The sequence below is a fragment of the Leucopleurus acutus genome (genome assembly GCF_964270905.1).
Source record: "Leucopleurus acutus genome assembly, chromosome: 17".
NCBI classification, from domain to species: domain Eukaryota; kingdom Metazoa; phylum Chordata; class Mammalia; order Artiodactyla; family Delphinidae; genus Leucopleurus; species Leucopleurus acutus.
The window spans coordinates 68,718,558-68,735,873 of record NC_139159.1 but is presented as its reverse complement, the minus strand read 5'-3'; the positions used below and the strand labels follow the sequence as shown (position 1 = coordinate 68,735,873).

The following is a 17,316-nucleotide window of genomic DNA, read 5'->3' as shown; positions in this document are numbered from 1 at the left end:
TGACAATGGAGTATGGAGTTTGGGTGATAATTTGGAATACTAGCTCTTGAGTGGAAAAGAAGGCGGAGGTGGCCAGTATCCACTTCTCATGCTGAGAGCCCTACTGAATAAGAGAAGAAAAAGGAGGAGGCCAAAGAACAAACTTACCTGCCTTCAATGGTATCTTAAGTTCTGGAACTGTACAGAAAAGGCAGCTTTACAATAATAGGTAATGTTTATTGAACTCTTTTGCCATACATTTTGCATGCATTACTTCATTTGACAATAGCAAACCTCATTTAATCCTAATTTTCCAGATGGTTAAAGTGAGGCTCAGAGGGGCTAAATGACTTGTCCAGACTCACACATCTAGTGAGTAAGTGCTCAGGCCAGCATTAAGCCCAGGCAGGAGTTAATTTCCTGCTCTTGACCACCAGCGGATGACCTTCCTAGCTTAGGGCAGCTTTCATCTCCATGGGGGCCTTCAGAGCTCTTTAACACACATCTCACATTCACTCAACAAAGCAACAAACACTTATTAAGCACCTTCTGGAGGGTCACGTGTGACATGTTTAGGGACCTGCACTTTATTCTGAAACAAGGTGGAATCAAGCAAGAATTCATCTGGAAAGCAACATAGAGAGTTGATGGGAGGACGGTGGGAAGGGAGATAGGGGGACAAGTTCGGAGGTGACCAGGGGACAGATGATGAGGCTGCTGGGCAGTGAGTACAGACAAGAAGGAAAAGATTTGAGGCATTAATGGTCAGACACCACAGGGGTTGGTCACAGACCAGTCGGCGTGCGAGGTAAAGTGAGAAGTCAGAAAGAACCCCCAGGTTTCTGTCTCAGGGAACGAGATAGGTGTTATCATTCATCAAGAAAAGGAGTATAAAAGGAGCCTCCAGTGTGCTGGTGAAAGTGTAGGGCTTACTTTAGACATGTTGAATTCAAGTGTCTGAGAAAATCCAATGGAATGATCCATGTTAGTAGAAATATGTCTAGAACCCGGGAGAGAGATGTGGACAGAGACGGTCGACTTGGGGGACACCAACACGTGGGTGGTGGTTGAAGCTATGGGTGAGGATGCGCTCACCCAGGAAGTCTGTGTAAAGAGAGGAGAGATGCAGGAAATCCCAGCATTTAAAGCAAATGTAGAAGTAAGACCGGGAAGGAGTGGCCAAAGAGACAAGATGGGAAACAGGAGAGAATGTGTTCTCCAGAAGTCTCCAAAGGGAAAAGAGAGTTCCCAGAAGAAAGGAGTAGGAACCAGTATAAAACCTTATCCACGCTGAGGTCAAGTAAGATGAAGAGTGAGAGCTGGATTTTACAGCTAAGAATAAATTGACCATCTCTGCCAGAGTGGTTCTCAGCAGACAGCTGGAAGTAGAAGGCTCATTGCCCTTCACTGGGGTGAGAATGGGGATGAGGTTCTATCCCATCAGAGAAGAGAGAGGCTCACAGCTGACAGAATGTTGAGGTGACGGGAGACTAGACACATAAAGAGGGAGTCCACTGAAAGGGAGAGCTTGTAAATACAGGAGGGAAAGGGGGTTGCTGACAAAAACAAGATTTTAGAAAGCCTGGAGGAGGGGGAAATTCAAAACACAGACATCAGGATTGACCTTGAGTGGAAAGAGGAGGTGCGACTGAGAGCTGGAATTGATACATTCATGGGGGTAACAGGGGAAGAATGTTGAAGGAGCTCTGGCCTGGCAATGTGACATTGCTCAGTCAGGTGGGAGGCGAGGTTATCTGCTCAAAGTGTTGGGTTTGACGATGTGGTATGAGGTGTGAGTGGTGCTTTGGCATAGACGTTGAGTAGAGATGACCAGGAAATGACTGCTGGTCCCCTGTGAGGTCTCCGTTGCCTAGAGAGACCACGATTTCACGTTGGCTCAGCCCACACGGCTCTGTGATTTTCTCCTGCAGCCTGAAGGGAGGACAGGGGAAATGGATGTTAGGTTGACCCCGGGTTTGCTGATCAGGGGTTCCAGAAGAACAAGAAAGTGAGGGCATTTGAGGGGGGCATTACCTTGGGAGAAAAAAGATAGAGGGACCAAGGGGCAAGGTTGATTAATTTCCTCAACTTTATTTTCTTACATCTACTGGGGAACTTTTAATATTCTAGGCATTGAGCCAAGCACTTTATATACAAAATCTCATTAAGTTATTCTCACAAAAATCCACTTTTCAGATGAGGAAAGAGGCTGTGACAAGTTAAGTAGCCCAAAGCCACAACCCCGTAAGTGGTGAACACTGGGATGGAACCAATTCCTATCATTGCCTGAAGCACAGAGGCAGCGGGTGGGACAGGGCTGAGAAGACATGGCTGGGAGGAGCCATCTCAGTCCACAGGCTGTTTTATTAAATTTTCCTTTTCCTTATCGTGCTGTAATTCACCTAGCATAAAGTCCACCCTCTGACAGCATATAATTTAGTGGCGTTTAGTATATTCACAGGATTGTGTAATCATCACCTCTAATTCCAGAACAATTTCATCACCTAAGAGAAACCCCACATAGATTCACAGCCACTCCTGCTTTATCCTCCCTTCAGGTCCAGTCAATCATTGGTCCACTTTCTGTCTCTATGGAGTTGCCTATTCTGGGCATTTCATGCACCTGGAATTATACAATAGGTGGCCTCTTGCGTCTGGCTTCTTTCACTTGGCGTAATGTTTTATGAAGACAAGTGCCAGATTTTTACTTAGAGGTACGTTAGTGCAGATTTACTTTCCTAGGAATGGGTACTGTGGTAGAATAAAGATGGCCATAAACTCTTTGTGTGACTCCAGAGAAAAGAACTGGGATCCACAGCGGAAGTTCTAGGAAGACATCTTTTGCTTCTGTATAAGGAACTATCTAACTATAGAACAGTCTGCCTTGCCCAAGAAATGCTGAAGTCCCAAAGGAGCTGGGGTGGGAGACAATCTGGTAGGAAAGTGGTAGAAGGGATTTCTACAGAGTAAGTATTGTTGAATAAATGGGTGGGGTGGGGCTGGAAATGAAGGATGACAAGCAGGTTGCTTGGTTTGGGGGCATCAGAGGAAAGCTCAGCAGAGAGGAGCTGGTCCTTGCTCACATCCTGGCTAATCCTGTATTCGGACAACAGCTGTTGGGAGGTACGTTTGCCTGCAAGTGTCAGGATGTTTATAGTTCTGGGCTGTGCTGAGCGGCTGAGCCAGCCTCACAGGTGTCTCCCTGCTGCCTCTCGAGTGACGGCCTGGCATCTGGATGTGGGCTGGAGACAGGAGCTGCAGTGGGTGTGGGAATGAGTCAGCTGTGGTTTATGATGAATCCCCGAGCTCTTAGCCACCACACTAGTTTAGTTCGCCAGGCACAGATGGAGCACCTACTGAATGCCAGCCATGCCGTGCACTCCACCCCCTCCTGTGGGTGCGGCCACAAGGCGAGGCCATTCTTGTGCTGGTGACTGTTGAAGAGCCCCTTCTAGGTGCCAAGCTCTGTGCTGGGTACCACACGCACATCACCTTGTGTAACCCTACCAACAACCCTGTAAAGTTGTACTATAATGACAACAGATGAGAATGCCGAGGCTCAGCGGTTAAATACTTGCCCAAGGTCAGAAAGATATGAGATGAGGGTAGGGTGGTTGCAACCTAGGGCCATCTCGAAAAGATATCATTTGGATGAAGGTCTAGAATTCCCACCTCTACTAATAAGAGCAAGCCCAAGCAGAATCGTACCATTGGCAAAATTCGTCTGCAAGATCTTGTCGCTATACCAGCCCTGCAAGGTCTGGCTTTAAATGTCTAGGGCCATGCTGTCCAACAGCCACCAAGGTGAGGCATACAGGTCACTTTTAATATTTTTTTAAACAGACCTCTCTCAAACCGCTTTTTATTTTTGGCCACGAGGCACGTGGGATCTTTGTTCCCCGACCAGGGATCATACCCACACCCCCTGCATTGGAAGCTCAGAGTCTTAACCACTGGACTGCCAGGGAAGTCCCTATTTTTAATTTTTGAGAAGCCAAATTTTTTTAAAAATGCTGGTGAAATTAATTATACTTTAGCTAACTCAATACTGTATCAAAAATATCATTTCAACAGATAGTCAATATCAAAGTTATTCATGAGATACTTGACGTCCCGTTTTTTGAATTAAGTCTCCAAAAGACCGTATGTATTCTACACTTGCAGAGCATTTCAACCTGACCAGCCACGCTCTGAGTCCTCAACAGCCACATGCATCCACTGTATCAGGTAGAGTGAGGTCAGAGGTCCTAGGCCTCAAAAAGTTTGTGTGCACTCCTCAGCCGTTCACCCACCTGTGCAAGTCAAAGTAATAAGAATGCTGTACCATAAAATAACATTTGATTCTTACAAATATCATAAAACTGACAATTTCCTTGTTTGTGGTTTCTTTGGTGCCCCTGCTTTCCTGGCTCCTAAGTACCTGCTTGGTCTGGGTCTTGGTTAACCCAGAACCCCCGACGCTGACACTGTCAGGCGTTCCTCTCAGGGCTCCATGCCCACCCTGTTGCCCCCATCCCAGCAAGGCCCTTCTGAAGATGACGTGTGGATAGTGTGTGGACCCCAACATTCATTATCCTCTCTCTTTTTTTTTCTTAGTACGCGGGCCTCTCACTGTTGTGGCCTCTCCCGTTGCGGAGCACAGGCTCCAGACGCGCAGGCTCAGCGGCCATGGCTCACGGGCCCAGCCGCTCCGCGGCATGTGGGATCTTCCCGGACCGGGCCACGAACCCGTGTCCCCTGCATCGGCAGGCAGACTCTCAACCACTGCGCCACCAGGGAAGCCCCTATTATCCTCTCTGAAATGTAAGAGGATGTTTGTCCTTCTCCCTCCGAGAAACACAGAAACAGGGGCTTAGAGGGAAAAGCTGCTATGGAGCTGCTATGGGCAGAGACGGCTGTGGCTGGCTTTGGGGCCTGCTGGGAAGAGGCTCACTCATTAGGCACCAGAGTCCCAGGGGTATCGGGGAGGGAACTTCAAACCCAGAGGTCCCCACCCTGCTGAAACTCAGCTCGGGGTGTTCCCAGAAAATGGCTGGACGAGCCAAAGCCAGGAGGCCCTGCAGCACTCCCGGGGTTGACGGTCACCCAGTTCTGACCTCTACTGTGTAATTACTGCGTCAGATGAACAGTCAGAGCTGAGGTTCCTTCTTTTCTCATTTTTTTTAAAAAGTCTTTCCCAGAACCACTGGGGACTGGCCCTAGTGCCTCAAATCATTGTAAATGTTTACAGGAAATCGTTCCACTGCACAGACTGCTTATATGACACACATACTGTGAAATGTAAAATGAGGTCACTGTTCCGTAAATCGCTTCTCGGTCGGGTAGTGGGAACAGCTCCCTGGATAAACCTGATACCCGGACTCAAAGGGCTCAAGAGAAATCTAGTCATTTCCAGGCTCTCCCCCACCTCCAGGCTGCTGCTGGGACATCCCCAGACTGCTTTGCTTTCTGCTCTCCTTTAAAAAAAAACACTCAGGAAGGAAAGTCTGAAAAACCTTATTTTAAAAATTTGAGCTCAATTTTCCTGAATTATGCAGATATGGGTTGACTATAGCGACAGAGTAGAGGATTTCCTATTGGTCCCTGCTACGTACAGGCCACGTGAGTAGCACACACAGCTTACAACCATGCAGAGACCAGCTCCATCATAATGCAGTGCAAACTTCTCCATGCATGCAACTCCACATTCGTTCACTCAGCAGGTCAAGTCTGATGAATACTGAGAGCCTTCTCTGTGGATATTGCAATGAGCAAAGCCCCCTGCCCCCGTGGGACTTGCAGTGTCGGGTGGCAGAGTCAGGACAGAGGAGGAGGACAGGGAATGTGAGGGACACCGGCAGGTGTCCCAGAAAAGTCCAGCGAGTTGAGTCCTGAAAGAAGAATGGGAATAAAGGTGAGGGCCGAAGCTAAAGACGTTGCAGGCAGAGGCAAGAGCCCAGGCTGTTATTCTGGATTTGAAGGAGCCTAGGTGGAAAGGTTCAGGCTGATCTGCTCCACAGAAAGGCCACTCTGGAGACTGTGAATGCTGATTGGAAAAGGTGAGAGTAAGACAGGAACACCATCTGGGGATCAGCTCTGGTGAATGATACGACAGAGGTGAGGATGGAGAGCGATGGGTGGGTCTCAGGGCTACCAAGGAGGTGAATGGTGAGGTCTTCGTGGTGACAAATTAGATGTGGGGCGAGGGGAAAGAGAGAGCCAGGGGTGAGCACCCGCACCCCTCCATTCCTGGCTGGCATAATACAGCGAATGGGCCACCTGGGAGGCAGGAAGCCTCCTTCCGGAGATGACAACTGTAAGGGTAAAGGTCTGAGATGCGGAGGCCCTAGACCTGGGCTGGAGCAGCCCATGTGAGAAAAAAAAAAAAGTTGGGGGACTGGATTCAGAGATTTTTTTTTTTTTTTTTTTTTTTTTTTTTTTTTTTGCGGTACGCGGGCCTCTCACTGCTGTGGCCTCTCCCGTTGCGGAGCACAGGCTCCGGACGCAGGCTCAGCGGCCATGGCCCCACGGGCCCAGCCGCTCTGCGGCACGTGGGATCCTCCTGGACCGGGGCACGAACCCGCGTCTCCCGCATCGGCAGGCGGACTCCCAACCACTGCGCCACCAGGGAAGCCCCAGAGATTTTTTATGAGAAAAAGGAATCCCTTTTGAGGTGAGATTTCTGGCACTCCCCTGGTTAAAAAGAAACAATGTCACAGAGGAAGTAACTGGATACACAGTACGCAGGTGAGGCTACAGGAGGAAATGAAGAGGAAGGACAGAAATAAGTGCTGGAAGTGAGCCGGAATGAGGCAGGCAACGAACGCTGACTATTTTTGCAAGTGAACTCATCCTAGAATTTTCTGTTTCTCCAACTGGAATCAGAGAGCTAGATCTTCCCAGAACCGTAAAGGTGGAACTAGTCCTTGAGACTAGGTGAACAGTCCACAGACACAGAGCTGGTGGCTGTCCTAGGAGCAGCGCACAGCTCTCTCACCCCTGGGTCAGAGCAGTCTTTCTAAGTCCCAGCACTGGCTTTCCAAACATGGCATTGAGGGCTGGGGCCAGAGTCAAACGCTTGAAGTCTTTGGCAACACCCCTTTTTCTTCCCTTCCCCATCTCCAGCCAGGTCCCCCTTCAGCCCTTCCCGCAACCTTGACCCAGATTTCTCCTGTTCCCAACCCGTCTATCAAAATGCATCTGCCCCGTGTTTTGTTCCTTCAGGATCCTGATCTCTCAGCGGAACAGGAGCTAACGTACAAGTCCAACCAATTCAATTCCACTGAAAAATTGCCAAGTGTGCTATTTACAGGCAGCAGACATTGAGAGGAGGGCCAGGAACAGGCTAATGCAGGAAATCTCCAGACTTTGGGCTGTGAAGAGGGTTTTCTTTATTCCTTTCTTGAAGTCTTGAGATACTGCTGAGGACAGTGGATGGACTGGCTTCCTAGGGCTGCCATAACAAAGTACCACACACTGGGTGTCTTTAAACAGACTTTTATTGTCTCTCAATTCCGGAGGCCAGGAGTCTGAAACCAAGAAGTCAGCAGGCCATCCTCCCGCAAGGTGCTATGGAAGGACCATTCTATGCCTCTCTTCTAGCTTCTGGTAGCCGCAGGCGTTCCTGGGCTTGTAGATGCATCACTCCAATCCTCCGAACTCACACGGAGTTCTCCTGTGTCCCTTCACACCATCTCCCTCTGTGTGAGCCTCTCTCTGTGCCCAAATTGCCACTTTTTATAAAGACACCAGTTATATTGGATTAGGTCCCACCCTAATGATTTCATTTTCACTCGATTACTTACATACCTTAGAAAGTGACCTATTTCCAAATGAGGTCACATTCTAAGGTACTGGGGGTTAGGACTTCAATGTATTTGGGGGAGACACAATTTAACACATAATAGTAGGTGTCCCGCAACAGCCAGGTTACAAGAGAGGAGTCAGATGGGAGGTCTGCCAGTGCCAGGATGGACAAAGTGATAATATTCGAACAGAGCTTTACTATTGTCTAGATACGAATTTTTAGAGTCTCTGTCTCATCCTCTCACAGCCCCTATGTGATCAGATTGTCATGACTTCCTTCTACCAGAGAGTAAAAGTGAGACTTGGAGCAGCACTGCCCAAAAGAAACATAACGCAAGCCACACATGGAATTTCCAAATTTCCAGAAGCCACATATTTTAAAAGTAAAAAGAAACAAGTGAAATTAATTTTAATAATATATTTTGTTTAACTAAAGACATTAACATTCTAACATGTAATCAGTATAAAAATTATTGAGATAGTGCTTCCCTGGTGGCACAGTGGTTAAGAATCCGCCTGCCAATGCAGGGGACACGGCTTCAAGCCCTGGTCCGGGAAGATCCCACATGCCGCAGAGCAACTAAGCCCGTGCGCCACAACTACCGATCCTACGCTCTAGAGCCCTCCAGCCACAACTACTGAAACCCGCGTGCCTAGAGCCCGTGGTCTACAAGAGAAGCCACCGCAATGAGAAGCCTGCGCACCGCAACAATGATCCAATGCAGCCAAAAATAAATCAATAAAACAAATAATTTTTTAAAAATTTTAAAAAAATTATTGAGATATTCTACACCCTTTTTTTACACCAAGTCTTTGAAATTCAGTATGCATTTCACAAAAACACATAACTATTAAAACCTTAAACGGTCCTAAAATTATCTTTCATTCCTTCAGTGGTATGCATAGTACCACACCCTAGAAGAGCAGATCTGACAGGCAAGACGGACCCAACAGCCCCACTCACCCAAGGAAGACGGCAGTACGTGGCACCTAATAGTACACACTACCTTTCAGTGACCACTCCCTATGGCCTAGGTACCAAGCTTAGAATGTCACATACATGCAATCTTATGTATATATTATACATATATAATCTGATGAAAGCTTACCTAACATGCAGTGACCCTAGAGATATATAAGCAATGCTCTTTAGAGGAACGGCGGGAGCAGAAACATAATGTTTCAGGATTTCTGAAAGTGCCTGACCTACCGACAAATGTGGCTCTGGTGAGGTGAGTGAGGCTGGGTGCGTTTGTGTGCAGAGATGGGTCTAGAAGAGCAGTTTGAGACCGTGCTTCAGGAAGTCTCAATGTCACACTAAGGAACAATGATTTAGTTCTGGAAATCATGAAGCATCACTGGAGGTTTTAAAATTAGGGAGTGAAATGAGCACAGGCGTACTTCCAGATGATGATTCTGACGGCAGTGTGGAAGGTAGGCTGCAGAGACCAGAGCCTGGTGTCAGGGAGGATGAAAACCAGCAGGCCTGTTACGCAGGGGCAGGGGGAATGAAGAGGGCGGAGTCATCTCGTAGCTGAGACAGATGGGCGTGGCGGTGTCGGAAAATAAAAGAAACGGAAGGTGGGCCCTCAAAAGGGACTTTGGATTTTCTAATTCAGGTGATGCCACACACTGAGATGAAATTAACGGGGTGGGGAGTGGATTCAAGGATAGACGGGATGAGCTCTGCTTTAGCTCCGTGGGGAATTGAAAGGCCTTGGGATCTCCATGGGAAGCTGGCCACAGGCAGCTGGAAATAAGATCTAAACTCAGGAAGGGTAAGGGCTGGAGGTGCTAGTGTAGGATTCATCAGCCAAAGGGCAATGGTCACGGGTTGGGGTGGGGGGGGGGTGATGGCAATTAGCAAGGAGACCTGGCAGCTGAGTGTAGAGGGCAGGTAGAAGAAGGGCTGATGAAGGATGCTGAGAGGGGCTGAAGGGAGGAACGGAGGACAGAGGCAAAGCACTCAAGCAGAGAACAGTCGACAAATTCCAATACTGTCGAACAGTAACGTACATGCGGGAACTAAGAAGAGGGTCTGAGCTGTGCCTCAGTTTCCTCCTCTGTAAATACGAGTTTGAGCCAGAAGGCTTCTGATGCTCCTTCCAGCTCAGTCACTGGGGTGACAGCCCAGGGACAGTGGCCTCAGCACAAGTCTTGCCTGGATCTGAGGCAGCCCTGGGGCACTTGGTCATGTATGCTCCCCGGTGTCCCAGTACCCATGTGCACCTCAGGGCAACCATGGACCCCTACTTGGATTTCATTCTCACAATAGCCTTGTCTATTATCACCCCCATCGTATAGGTGGGAAAACTGAGGCTTGGTGAGGCTAATTATTTGCCTGATGTCATAGGCTTTAAGGGATTTGAATCCAGTCCGAAGAAATTGAATTCAGGGTTCGCTGATCAAATAGTCTTTCTCACCCTCACACCTGCAACACCTGGGTCATCTTTCCAATCCTGTCTCCACGTTCAAAAAATGATAGCGCTCCCCTTCTTTCTTAGTCATTATCATTTCAGTGCTGATCAAATACCTACAATGAACAAGTATTACTATGAACATCAGGGAAAAAATCGTTTTAGGAAGAGTGTGATTCAAAAGAGTTTAAAGGGGAACTGCCCCACATGCTCCCAGTTAGGACTTCTCTCCTGAGATTAACAAGTTTATGGTTGGGCTTGATACTATAGCAATTTGGGTCTGTATCTTTTTTTTTTTTTTTTTTGCGGTACGCGGGCCTCTCACTGTTGCGGCCTCTCCCACTGCGGAGCACAGGCTCCGGACGCGCAGGCTCAGCGGCCATGGCTCATGGGCCCAGCCACTCCGCGGCAAGTGGGATCTTCCCAGACCGGGGCACGAACCCGTGTCCCCTGCATCGGCAGGCGGGCTCTCAACCACTGCGCCACCAGGGAAGCCCTGGGTCTATATCTTAATCTCTTCCACTCCATTTTAAGTACCTGCAGACCAAGGAACATACCATATTTTTTTTTTTTTACAGTTTTTTTGAGGTATAAGTCACACACCATACAATTCACCCATTTAAAGTGTTCAATTCAGTTGTTTTTAATGTATTCACAGAAATATGAAACCATCACCACAATTTAGAACATTTTCATCACTTTAAAAAGAAACCTCCTACACTTTAGCTATCACACCTCTGCCCACCCCCTCCCCAGCCACTATTCTACTTTCTGTCTCTATAGATTTCCCTATTCCGGACTTCCATATGAATGGAATCATAATATGTGGCCTTCTGCGATTGGCTTCTTTCACTTAGCAAAATGTGTTTAAGGTCCATCGCATTCATACTGTAGAATGTGTCAGTACTCCATTCCTTTTTCTGGCCAAGTAACATTCCACTGTATGGATATAGCACCTTTTCATTATCCACTGTCCACTGATGGACATTCAGGTGGTTTGCACATTTTGACTATTATGAATGATGCTGCTATGAACATCTGAATACAAGTTTTGTGTAGACATAAGTTTTCATTTCTCTTGCATTTATGCCAAGGAGTGAAATTAAGGAATAGACCATATTCGTTCCTCTTTCCACTACAATGCCTAGCGCTGTGCTTCAGGCAGTGTGAGGCCTCAGTGGATATTTGTCAAGCGAGTGAAAAGAATACAGTTCTCAGCATAAGATATTAAAGCCAAAGGGTCCACCGAGGTTCCACCAAAGCCTGTGCCCACCACCCTGGCTTCCCCAGATTGACTAAAATAAACGTCCATCTTGTTTCTTGCTGTTTCTTGCTCATTGTGATTCTGCCTCTGTCTCTTGCACTTCAGGAACTGATGAAGCCACCATCATTCAAATCCTATCAAGCAGGACATCGAATGAGAGGCAACAAATAAAACAAAAGTACAAGACAACGTATGGCAAGGTGACGCCGAGGGTCCTCGGCCGTGCGCGCACGGCCTTGGTCTTGACTGGCTCTTCTGCTTCTTTTATGTTCCCAAGACAGTGAGGACTACCCTTAAAGCTTTATTGAATTAGCCCAAGAGAAACAAAATGAAACCACCATTTAAAACTTTAATTGACTTCAGAAAAACTGAAATGGCCTTGTTAACAGCCTGTAAAATCAATACTGGTTAACTCATTATTTTTCCAATTGACTTCTTTTTAAGTTGATTCCTCAGTCTTTTTTCCCCACTCATTTGGATTAATTCCACATATTAACTTATAGATAGGCCAGGGATTTGAAAACCAGTTTTCACAGGTGGGTCTTTATGTAAGAATTCTTCATTTATTCAGGTGTCTTCAAGAATGATATATTCTTCATAAGTGATTGTTACAAAAACTAAAAAACCCAAAACCAAAACCAAAAAACCCTCCATTTTGTTAAGCATCAACGCCTTTTTCTTTCTTTGCATATCTTTTCTTTCATTCTTCTTGTTGATGGTGTTACATTTAGAAATCTTTAAGAATGCATTAGGCTTTCTGTTTTCTTTATTAATATAGCATGAACACGATTTAACATTTTCTTAATGTCATTAGAATTATCAGTTTTCCAAATAAATATGAATTATTATGCTGCATTCTAATCCAAATTTATACTTCCTTTACAGTTTCAGTAACTCTATGTATAAATAGATATAGAGATAGAGGTGGATTTTCTTACTTATTTGTCACTGGGGAAGCAACAATCTCTCTAGGCCTTGGTCTCCTCACAAAATGAAAATGGTAATTTGCCTCCCTTCTCAGGCTGCTGTGAGAATCAAGCAGGGTAATGCTGGCACCTACCAGTAAAGGGAGGCTGTGATAGGTGTGATTGTCTCCACCTTACAGAGAGAAAAAGTGGAGCGCATCTGTTTAAATGACTCATGCAAAACCACACACTTAGTAGGAAAAAGAACCAGCATTCAAATCTAAGTCTTCCATCTCCAGGGCCAGCCTCCACTCCTGAAGAATCCATTGCCATGAGAGGAGCTGTTTATTTATACATTAAACAGTCCAGACAGCTGTGCTTTTGTAGTTCTTCTGCTTCCCTCTTCACAATCAGGCTTGTCAATGTCACTCATTGATGACCTTGATGAAAATAAGTGCAGCTTCAGTTCAGCTGCATTTAATTGAATTGAATGACACTGAACTTTCATCCTTGTCAGCGCGGCTGACTATAGCATCCTCTCAAGTGCTGTGTCTACTTATATCCTACCGATATGGAAAGTCAGATACAGGCGTCTTAAGCTTTGGTGTAAAATAAGTGTAAATGGGTTCAAAGTGAGGACTCAGGGGCTCTGTGAAAGTGAGCATCTCTAGCACAAAACTCTGCAACACCTACATCTGCCAATCATTTGCTTACTTTCCAATTCTCAGCTGTGTTTCAAACAGCTGGAACTGCCAAAGAGGTGATCGAGAATCATATCACAAAGCTAGAAGACATTAGAGACAATCAAATCTAAAGTCAGCTGAGCTCCAAAGACAATAAGTATCCCAAGGTGACACAGCTAGTTAGCAGGAAACCAGGATTAGAGCCGAAGAATCCTGAGCTGGCTCGTAGGTCCAAACAGAATGTAAACACACAAGGATTTGTTTTCAACCTTGTGACGTACGAGAGCAGCCAGCTGGGATTTCTCTTCTCTACGGTTCTACATAATGCCCATCTGACTTGGAAAAATATTTCCAGTCTTCAGGTTGATCCACACCAGAGTACTGACCAAAGGCCTGTCTTCACAAGATCAGGTTAGATGCAGCAACTGCCATGGGATGGAGCCAGTAATATCACAACCTGCTATTAAGACTGCAGATCCCAGGACCTTGGACAAAAATCTTCTGGGATTTTCCTCCCAGGTCCGGAGCTCAGAGGTTCATTTGAGAAATAGTTGATTTGCCTTCTCTCTGAAAGTTCCTTTCAACATGAAATAATCATCATCATCACTTATTGAACATTGAAAATGTGCCAGGCACTGTGTTCAGTGTTTACAAGGACTGTCTTATTTAATTCTCCCAACAACCTTAAGAAGTAAGTCTTATTATTCTTCCCATTTTTCAGAGAAGGAAACTGACAGTTGGTGAAATTAAGCACATTTCCCAGGTCGCAGAGCTACGTGACTGTGTTGTTAGACATCATGCCATGGTGCTGAGTAGCCAGGCCCACCCCATGCTGTAATTTGGTCTATCGGCTTCCAGTCTGACCCACACGGGGCTGTCTCTGTGTGAAGGTCCTGCTCTGAGGTCCTGCATTTAACTTGGGACACTGATGACTCTAGTTGGACTGAACGCCCATTCTTGACGCTTTTCTCATTAAACCATCAGGTCGGAGGGAGACAGTAGGAGCAGGCGGTTCACCTGTGATTGGAGGGGCTTGCCCCAAACAGGGTGCCAGTGAGAATTTCATGCACTTCCCTTCCCCCACCTGAGTTCTTTCCCACGTGTGTCCCTTTCAGAATTTAACAAAATGCCAAAGTGACTGTATATCAGGTTTGCCCAGGACAGTCCCTCGTTAATTCCTGTTGTCCCCCTGCAATTATTAATAGTGCCCCCCCTTTCACTGTCAAAAGCATCTCAACTTGGACAATGAATGATCTGGTCTCCTAGAGATGACAAACCTGTATTTCAGTCTTCTCTAGCCAAGTATTTGGAGATGAGTCCTTTATCTTATTGAGGTTCAGTCCATGGGGATAATGCAATACCTCTCCTGCCAGGGCTGTTTTAGGGATCAGTGAGGAAGCTCTCTGAACCCCAAAATATTCTGCAAATGCTGGTTGTTACTTTGATTCATCTTTGGGGTCCCCAGCCCTGAGCAGGGGATCTTCCCTCTGCCTCTCTGCCAGCCTTGGCAGAAGATGGATGGGCACTTGGGAGACAACTGTCCTCCAGCAGGTCACTCATGCCTGTAGCGCTCCAGTCTAGACTGTGCCCCGTGTGTCCACAGCAGGTGTCCTGCGGTGGGGAGAGCCGACACCTGTCCCTCTGCTCTCAGCACGTTCCCAGACAAGACTCTCGCTGTCTTCCCACAGGACCTGGAGGAGGTGCTCAAGAAGGAGCTGAGTGGATACTTCGAGAAGACAGCCTTGGCCCTCCTGGAACACCCCAGCGAGTATGCCGCCCGGCAGCTGCAGAAGGCCATGAAGGGCCTGGGCACGAATGAGGCGGTGCTCATCGAGGTCCTGTGCACGAAAACCAATAAGGTGAGTCCCAGCCGAGCCCTGGACCAACTCCCAAGGGAGCGTCCATATGCCCACCAGAGATGGCTACAGCAGCCAGAAGGGAAAGTCCTCCCTGCATTCCACCCGCGGGTGAGCTAGTGTCTGGGCAGAAAGGCGCCCACTTGGCTCACACTGGAGAGGCCCCTCTTCCGATCTTCTGATGGGCATTCTTGGTGTCGCTGCTCCTGGCTTGACAGGATAGATCCCTCCAGAAGCACAGTGTCAATCCAGCTTTCATTTTTCTCAAGAGATGCACAGTTTTACACGAAGGAGGAAAGTTCTACTTTACCCTCCCAGCCTGACTTTGCGGGTCTCCTGGCACAAATAATACAACAGTCCAAGCATGGCTGCATCTAGCGGAGAGCACAAGAGAAGGCAGGGGGGTGGGGGGTGCCAGGGGGGTCCCAGTGAACACCCCCGGGGCTGCCACCACTTCCCCAGAGGTTTCCATGTCCTCTATCCTGTCCTCCCCTGGTCCCTTGGGCACATGCCACCATCTCAGGAGCTGAAAAGGATGTTCGTTAAGGCCCTCGCAGAAGCCCATTCATCTTTGGTTCCAGAACCCATAAGGGCCAAGGACTTCATCAGAAGAGAGGGCCCACAGGGCATTATCTGGGGAGCCCCTGCCTCTTCCACAACACCCATCACATAGAATGGGGAGGTCCAGCGAGGAAATGCCAGGAAAATCCAACACTCTTGAGGCCTCCGGGTAGGAAGCAGAAACAGCACTTGGAGCAGATGGCGAGGAAAGATGCCCCAGCGCTCTGACACTGCAGTGCCGTTTGAGCCCCTGAGTGCCTACCACCTGGGCTGGTTCCTGCTGCCCAGCCTGTGCCATCCACCCACGTCTCCTGAAGCACCACCAGCCTCCACGCTACAGCTGCAAACCCCTTTCCTGAACATCTCTGGACTTCTCTTCTTCCCAAAGGATAATAAAACCCCTCCATTTGGGGAGTTTCAGGTTAGGATTGTGCCTTAAGGGAAGGTTAGCACAGTTGGGCGGTATCAATTCAGTCCAACAACCACACAACTCTCCTTACTCAATATTCCCATCCTTTCCAGAAGCACCAAAGTCCTAGCGACCAGGCAGCCAATATTTGGGCAGCCTGCCTTGGCAAGAAGGTTAATTTGGTCGTTACTTTTCTAATCACACTTGCCTACACGTGGTTCACCCTCAGCCTAATTTCTTTCAGGTCCTGGTCTCAAACAATGAACAGGTTCTTTTTTTTTTTCTTCAATCAAATAGATCTGACAGTAAAAAGAAGAAAAGCAGGGAGAGAGCAGGCCCTGGGTTCAGGCAGATCCTGAGAGTGGGCTGGAAGGAGGAGAAAGGGGAGGGGGCTGCAGAGTCACAGGTGTTCGGCCCCCACCTGCTTCCTCCTCTCTCCCACCCACTGAAGCAACATCGGCCTGGCCCTCATCTTCTATCGCTCCCTCTCCCTTCTCCCCATCACTGCCCCATGACTTTCATTTTAAACAGTTTATGAGCGATGCTGTAGGGAAATGCCTGCTCTTATACGCCGCTGGTTCAAGTGTAAACGGAGGCAGCTCCCAAGTGGGTCAAGCCATTGCAATATACAGCCATACTGTTTCATTGCGCTTCGTTTTACCGCGATTTTGCAAATAGCATGTTTGTGGCAACCCCTCATCAAGCAAGCCTATCAGCACCATTTCTCCAAAAGCATTTGCTCACTTCCTGTCTCTGTGTCATATTTTGGTATTTCCACAATATTTCAGACCCTCCACTGGCAGAAAGATGACGACTTGCTGAAGGCTCAGGCGATGGTTAGAATTTTTAGCAATAAAGTTTTGGTGTTTTTTTTTTGCGGTACACGGGCCTCTCACTGCTGTGGCCTCTCCCGTTGCGGAGCACAGGCTCCGGACGCGCAGGCTCAGCGGCCATGGCTCACGGGCCCAGCCGCTGTGCGGCATGTGGGATCCTGCTGGACCGGGGCACGAACCCGTGTCCCCTGCATCGGCAGGCGGATTCTCAACCACTGCGCCACCAGGGAAGCCCGCAATAAAGTATTTTTAAATTAAGTTATGTGCATTGTTTTTTTAGATATAATGCTATCGCACACTTAACAGACCACAGTAGAGTATAATCATAACTTTTGTGTGTACTGGGAAACCGAAAGATTCGTGTGACTCGCTTTATTATGACACTCATTTTATAGGGGTGGTCTGGAACCAAACCCACAGTATCTCCAAGGTGTGCCTGTAAAGCAGTTCTTCCCGGCACACACCCTGGAGAGAGGCTTGCACTCCCGTACACAGCAAATTGTTTACTGAGTGCAGCCTTGTTTGAAGTAGAGAAAAATTGAACACAGCCTAAATGTCCATCAATCAGAGGCTGGCTAAATAAACAGGGGCCTACTGTAGGATGGAACCTTTTGTATCCATTTA

The 17,316-nt window shown here is 47.6% G+C and overlaps 1 protein-coding gene across 3 annotated transcripts in view; it reads left to right on the top strand.

Moving 5' to 3' along the window:
• ANXA13 (annexin A13) overlaps positions 1–17,316 on the top strand; it is a gene marked incomplete at its 5' end in the record, with an annotated part of 55,748 nt that overhangs the window by 23,615 nt on the left and 14,817 nt on the right. For all 3 annotated transcript variants that reach the window (XM_082858494.1, XM_082858492.1, XM_082858493.1), the window contains 2 exons: positions 11,551–11,645; positions 14,722–14,892. In XM_082858494.1, coding sequence (XP_082714620.1) covers positions 11,551–11,645; positions 14,722–14,892 — 266 coding nt within the window. The remainder of the gene's footprint in view (positions 1–11,550; positions 11,646–14,721; positions 14,893–17,316) is intronic.